General features: G+C 30.8%; 1 protein-coding gene across 2 annotated transcripts in view; it reads right to left on the reverse strand.

Moving 5' to 3' along the window:
• Positions 1–419: 419 nt before the first annotated feature.
• The window catches only part of LOC111630999 (protein NipSnap homolog 3B-like), a 20,778-nt gene continuing 14,019 nt past the window's right edge, over positions 420–7,178 (reverse strand). For both annotated transcript variants that reach the window (XM_023375179.1, XM_023375178.1), the window contains 2 exons: positions 6,059–6,142; positions 420–907 (listed from right to left, as the gene is read on the reverse strand). In XM_023375179.1, the coding sequence (XP_023230947.1) occupies positions 831–907; positions 6,059–6,142 (161 nt within the window). In that variant the 3' untranslated portion in view covers positions 420–830. The remainder of the gene's footprint in view (positions 908–6,058; positions 6,143–7,178) is intronic.

Raw genomic sequence — 7,178 nt, forward strand, 5'->3', positions numbered from 1 at the left:
AAACTTTGTATATTAAATAATAAAATTTTACAACTAATATATTTAAAAGAGNTTCTATATTATTATTCAATCATGTAGATATAGAAGTGAATTTTTATCAAATATAGTAGAACCCTGATTATCCAAGGTTCTGCAAACCTGTAAATGAATATATTACTTTTCTTATACTATTATAATTCATAGTCTTTGCTGTGAGTGCACCAAGTTCATAAATACTGCAATACTTTTAACCTCGACCATATTGAGTAAATGGATGATGCTGAGGCAACAGCAGAACATTTATTATTTATTAGTTATTTTGGCAAAAAAAGAGAGGAACTGCTATAAAACAAAAACGCAAAGACATTTTATAAAAAAATTAAAATAACAACATATATTATGAAATGGTTTGTTTCTATTATCTTTTATAATTTCACTTCATATGAGATAAACCATTCATATTCAAATCTAACTATAATAATACACATTTTTATTCTTGAAACTATTCTATGTATTAGCTGTATAATGATTGGCATAAAAATATTGTTCTTATATATGATTAAATTTAATAAAGTGTAAAAGGAGATTTAAAAATGATAGCATATAAATTATTTATATTTGTAATTTTAAATCTGAAATGACCATGATCATCCATTTTATCAGAGTTTTCAGTTATCCAAGGAAGCATCAGTCAATACTACATTGGATAATCAGGGTTTACTACTTTATATACTTTATTACTACATTACTTTATATAAAGATTTTCTTATATCTAAATAATACCTGCAAAAAAATATACAATTAATATTAGAAAGTTATCAAAATGTTGACATCTTCTTACAAACTTCATTTCATTGCAGTGGAGAAACTTTATGTGGAATAAGACCCTTGCTATAAGCACTTCCAACTTCATGATAAAAAGCATTCACTGAAAAAGTAAATCATATTATATAATTAATCAAATGAATAATTATAAGATTTAAAGTTAATATAATTAAAATAATAAGTTTTTAAACAAATTTTTTAAAATAATAAAACCACAATTAAATTAATCAGAAAAATTAATTTGGATATGAGTAAAACAAATTCCACAACTGTTAATTCATTGCATTTTTTGATGTAAAGCAATAATAATACCATTAGAAATACAGTCAATTCCGCTTAATTGGGACATATTGGGACTAATCCATTTTGGCCCAATTAAGCTGCTGTCCCAATTAAATGAACTAGTAATAAATTCTAAAATAAAATATGTAGGTAAATAAATAAGTAGGTAAAAATATTAATTAAGTACCTATTTTAATGCTTTATAAAACCAAAATACTGAAAATATTTGTACTATAAATTTGCCAGACTCATGACAATAGATAACTGATTCACAACACACTAGCGTTGCCAAATACAGTATTAGTAGTGACATACACAAGGGTTGGCCATTCGATTCATTCCTGATTGAACGATTTTTCCTTTCTCCCTTTTTAGTTAGAACATGTTCTAACTAAAAAAGGGAGAAAGGAAAGGGTTTGACCAAAGTCACCTTATGGTCTTCCTTTCAGCATAGTTTCCTTTATTTGAAGATGGCCACTTTGGCACAAGCGTCCATAGAATCCACCAGCTCCAGACACTAGTCTCAACGATCGGATGGCTGTTGTTTGAATCCAGATGTAATTATGCACACAATACCGTCCAAGGAAACTCTATCTGTCTTCCAACTCAGTTGAGAGACCTTGAAAAATTGTTGAGGGATCTTTGTCCCTTCACTTTTAAAGGGATCGTCCAGTCCAATCCAGAGCAGGGTCAGTAGCTCGTATTCAGGTCTATCTCGGACGGGGTCCCCATATGATATGTCCCATTAAGGTGACCCCTCCAGAAAAACTGAACTGCCCAAGCTAAAGACAAAATTGCTTTGTCTATGCCAATCGTTAGGTCTACGTGACATTAGTGTACTCTACATAGTGTCTACATATTTTCAGAAGATCCCTAAATTATATCAAACCTTGCTAAATTCCTTTTTTGTTACTGTCCCAATTAAGCAATTAAATTATGTATTAATTTATTAGTTTGATTTCTGTTCTTTGGTATTTGGCCCAATAAAGCAGCTGTCCCGATTAACCGGTGGCCTAATTAAACAAAATCGACTGTATTTCAATGTTTCTCCATCTAAAATGATTGTATGTTGATTTAATGTTGATCAGTGTTAATAAAATGCTGTATTCTTAATGTGCTAATAATTCTATATATCATATAGGTCAGACTGTTAATGTGATAAAAAAAAAATGGAATGAAAAAAAAACCAGAGATGGTGTAAATCTGAATGTTGAAGTGAATGTATGGTGTCTTAAAAAGGATACACTGAAAATGCTTAAAAAACTACTTGGTGTTATTTATCATAACCATGTAAAAATAACCATAGTGTATTTAGATATTGAAAACAATGTAATGATGTTTTCTGTGGCCATGTATTTTCTAAGTTCCAGGATATGTGATGATTTCCTGGACTTAGAAAATACATGACCACAGAAAACATCATTACATTGTTTTCAATATTTAAAATATTTTTAGAAGACATGTCATTACATAAGTGAACATTCCAATATACATCATCGACACTTAGAATCTTTGACAGACCTGAAGCAGGTTACCAAAGGAGTCAAAAAGTTTGCCAGAAATAAAAATAAAGACTGGAATTGTATTAAAAGGTGATTTTCAAGTATTTAAACATTATTCTGGCATTGAATACTATTAAATTTATTTATAAATTTTGTTTGTTGCTTTGTAAAGTAGGTGTTTTTTTTATGCCTGAAATGAATCAAGAGACAAATGATGGTCTCAACAGCAGGTTCAATAGCAATTGATGACACATAGATCAGTGGCTCATTGAACTGGATGGTCAAAGACAACCCCAATACTCTTCGCATGGTTCTTCAAGTATCAGTAGTCCTTTAGACTCCAGCCCTTCTCAGTGGTGAAAAAAATCACAGGTCTTTGCTGGGATCAAGTTTTGGCAGTAGCATCCAACATGTTCCACTTCTCCACAATTGAAGCGTGTGAGGTCTTGAGCAGAGTCCAAAACCTCAACCAAAATCTGTTTTAAAGGAAAAAGTTGTTTTAGATAAAATATTCTTAGTAAATAAAATATCTTGAAAAAGCAGATCGGGAATTCAACTATTTTCTCCAAGAATTACGAATACAGGAAGATAGGATGTGTAATAAAACCAAATGTCACTTGAGTGCAGCTGGTAATATTTACAACTGAGGTAAAAATGCTTGACTGAATTATGGCCGGATTTACAACAAATTCAATAAACATTTTCAGCTGGTGTCCGATCTACGAATTCTGTCTCAACTGGCCCTGACAACAAACTAGGGGCCAATCAGAAGGATAGAAGATGGAGATCACAGCCAACCAGAACATCTGGTCAGGGATGCGAGACCTTTAAGAGGCCTGAATTCAAGGAGAGTGAGAGTTTTTCTTGCCTCAATGGGTCAGTTGAGATTTTCCTACCGAGTTAACTGAAAGGGATTCCCCAAAGACCAAAGAGATTCTCCAGCTGGAACAGATAACACTGACCCTGGTTATGAGAACCAACAACTGTGTGCTTTGCATTATCCACCAGTGGACCATCCATTCAGAACTCTGATTCACTGATAAGAAGCAATGAACTTTGGAACGTTATCATCATATGAACATTGCATCCCGTCCAGACACTGTTATCACATCGAATTAGTTTTTAAGGACCAAAGGAGATCTCCTCTCTTGTGTAACATGTCTTTTGTACATTAATAAATGGGTGTTAAATGTAAATGGAGAGTGTGCCTCTGTGTCTAACGCTACCACCCACATATGCAGTTCACACCTTGCCATCCTGAATGACACCTCCTCCTTAATTAGGGGAAGTCTCAATTGCAATGTTAGGAAATATCAGGTCCACAATAAGACATAATGGGGTCCTTCACAAGAGATGGGAATTCAGTCAGTGGTTCACCAGATGTTCATGCATCATACTTCAGCAGGGTGACAGGGTGACTAATCTATGTCAATGGTAGTCTTCTTGACATTTCCATTCGCTGTCAATGAGACATTTCTAGTTGTACAGCTATCAGTTATGGTCATTGAGAAAAATTTTCTGCATAGTTTTGCAGCTCCTTTTGAATAATTTCTTGGATCAGCATTACCATGTCACTCTCTCCATCAACTAGTTCACTGCAGTCGTGTTTGGAAGCTGACAAAAAGTTCTTGAATAACTCACTTAACAATAATAGGAATTTTCAATTCAGCAGCAGGTTGACAGAAATTTGACTGTGGTAGAAATGTTGATGATAATTATGATGGAAAATAAATCTTTCGAAACTTCCTGTATCAGATGTTCTAAATCCTCATCATTGCACATATTTGGGTCAACACTACTAGGCATCAGATAAAAACATCTTGGATGCAGAATTCACTATCCCCGGCTGCCTGTTGAGCTTGGGTTTTAAGGTGAAGTCTTATGTTTCACATTCTCTTGACATAATCCAAAGATGTTATAGAAAACACTGCAAAATGTCAAATCACTGACTCAACACTCACTGTTGGAAAACAAGTGTTGAGCATTTCCTCTAGGAAGAAGTAGATGCTTTCTTGCTTTGTTCTTTGTTATATTGAATAATGTTCTAATCAACAATTACATATCTTTGTTTCTCAAACCTCTGCAGATTAGACAGAGTTCTCAGACCTCAGGTTCTCAGGAATTACAGGACATATAGGAATTACAGCCCTTCTCAGACCTCAGACTCTCAGAGAGTTCTCAGACCTCAGGTTCTCAGGAATTACAGCCCTCCATTTGATCTTTGCTACCACAACTATTGATTTAGATATAACCATACAGTTTGGCATAAGTTAGTTAAAATCTTTTATCAGATTTTATCAAATATGTTAATACACGTTTTCCAATGGAATATACACAAAATATAGTAAATCAGCATAAGAATAAAATTTAGGATGGCATATGTAAGTTTATGTATAGAAATTAAAATTAAGAAGAAAATCATTTTAGGGTTCTCCCAATTTATTAGAGATATTGACATTAAAATGATGTATAACCAATAAAGTTTAATAAGTTGTTATATCACAAATCAAGGATTTAATCTTGGTGTTTATCTGTTGCTTATCTTTTTTGCATAACACTTATTTTTTTGTATTTTTATCAGACAGGTGTAATTTTTATTTTTTTTTGTTTGTTTTTATAAAAAAAAAGTACTTAAAAAAATCTATCTATATTATTATGGTACCAGGTCATTATAGTTTGATCAGTGGTTATTGCATATTTATTAATAATTATTTGAATTTCATATATTGTTTGTTTAATTATTTGAATTTTGTATATTGTTTGTTCATTTAATGTATTTCTAGTATTTTATTACCTAAACAAAGGGTGAAAAACCTTGTAATAAAAATAAATAAAATATATTCAACATCTATATTCAAAATGTATTGATATTAAAAAAGAATTTAGCATAGTATAGTAATTAGCAAGGTTGAAACTGAATGTTGAGCAAGATTCCACTAACTATTCAAACACCACTGTCAAATTTCTAGGCTTACAGGAAAGCGGCGCTGAACACCTGACATACATGTTTTCACGTTTAAAACTTCAGCCTCAACCTCGCTATTATTGTAGACAAATCAGACAATTGGGTTGACATTTTAAATATACTATAAAAAAATCCAGTTATCTCAGAATTTTAAATTCAAATTGAAAACTATGATTTAAAAGAGTAACGTTAAATATGCTTAGTACCACTTTATAATTTTAATTTTATCCTGTATTAAATTTGAATACATTTGTAATTACTGTAGAATATTAAATTACATATATAAATTCACAACTATTCTGAAACAAATTAGGTCAAAGTATTAACTATTTTCATCACATTAATTTTAAACATTTTGTAAATATATCTTAATTTTTACTCTTTTTGTTTTTTTAGTATAAAGAAACAATGAATTTTTAACTATATTTATTGTTTTAGTTTTTATTTTCTTAATCTATTTTAAAAAATTATCATATCAATTAATCAATGAGATCTCTCTACTTACTAATTGCTTTGTTTGATTCACTAAGCAAGTTTAATCTTCCAATTGAACAAATATCAAAATTTTGATGTTGCCAAAAGATAACAACTAGAATAAAAATTTTGTAAAATTAACAATAATTTTTATTAAAAATAAATTTAAGTTTATGGAAAATAATAAATACTTTTTAAATTACTAATATGTTAAAATATTAATAATTAAATATATATATTTGTACTTTATTATGCATATAATCAACACTATATCTAATGTAATATTGGATATGTATATATAAATACGTATCCTTCCTACATTGCAGTTTTATTCTAATATGGTTCAAGAATTGGGAATATCCCTCATACAACACAGTTTGAGAATAGCCTGGACAAAATATTGCAATTTTTAAGTGCAAACCCTGTCATTTGATATTTTTTTATTCAAACAAGCATGTGTATTGTCTCATATTTTCCCACAGATTTTAGAATATTGAAATTTTCAATGTTGTTTCATCCCTTTTGCCTGGTTTTCTGTAATGAGAACTGATTGTACAATTTTTCTTCTTCTTTGTCCTAGCTTCCTATTCTAGCTTTCCTATAAATCATGTGTTGCCATCTTTGATGATAGTGCTCTAAATATAGCTGAAAGATTTGCTATGTTTTATTTTATAGATTAAATTAAAAGTTACTATAAAAAAGATTAAATTTTTTAAAGGTAGGCAAATGAAAGAAAGTGAAAATTGGATATTAGATAATTATTTAGGTATTAGATATGTGAACCAGAAAACACCACATGGTCAGTCCATTGGTCAGGTGCAAACTCGTGACCAATTGCTAGAGTTCAGTAGTTTTATCCACTCGGTCACTGGCAGGCATAATGTCAAAATAGAAGCAATTTTCATTAACAACTGTGTTATAATGGAATTATAGATTGTTTGTAGAAATGGGCTGGCAGAATTACATTTTAATAAAATATAAAATTCATCTGGATACGAGTCCAAGTTTACTTGCCATGTCTAATCACCAGGAACAACTATTTCCATTGCAGAGACAACCTTTCTTTAGAGGCTATGCCTCTGCACGAATATGTAAAACAGTTTAAAATGTCCACAGGTGACAATCCCAACACAATTAAAAATATAATATTT

This window comes from Centruroides sculpturatus, unplaced genomic scaffold (genome assembly GCF_000671375.1).
Source record: "Centruroides sculpturatus isolate CEXI.00-Female unplaced genomic scaffold, Cexi_2.0 scaffold687, whole genome shotgun sequence".
In the NCBI taxonomy this organism is placed as follows: Eukaryota; Metazoa; Arthropoda; class Arachnida; order Scorpiones; family Buthidae; genus Centruroides; species Centruroides sculpturatus.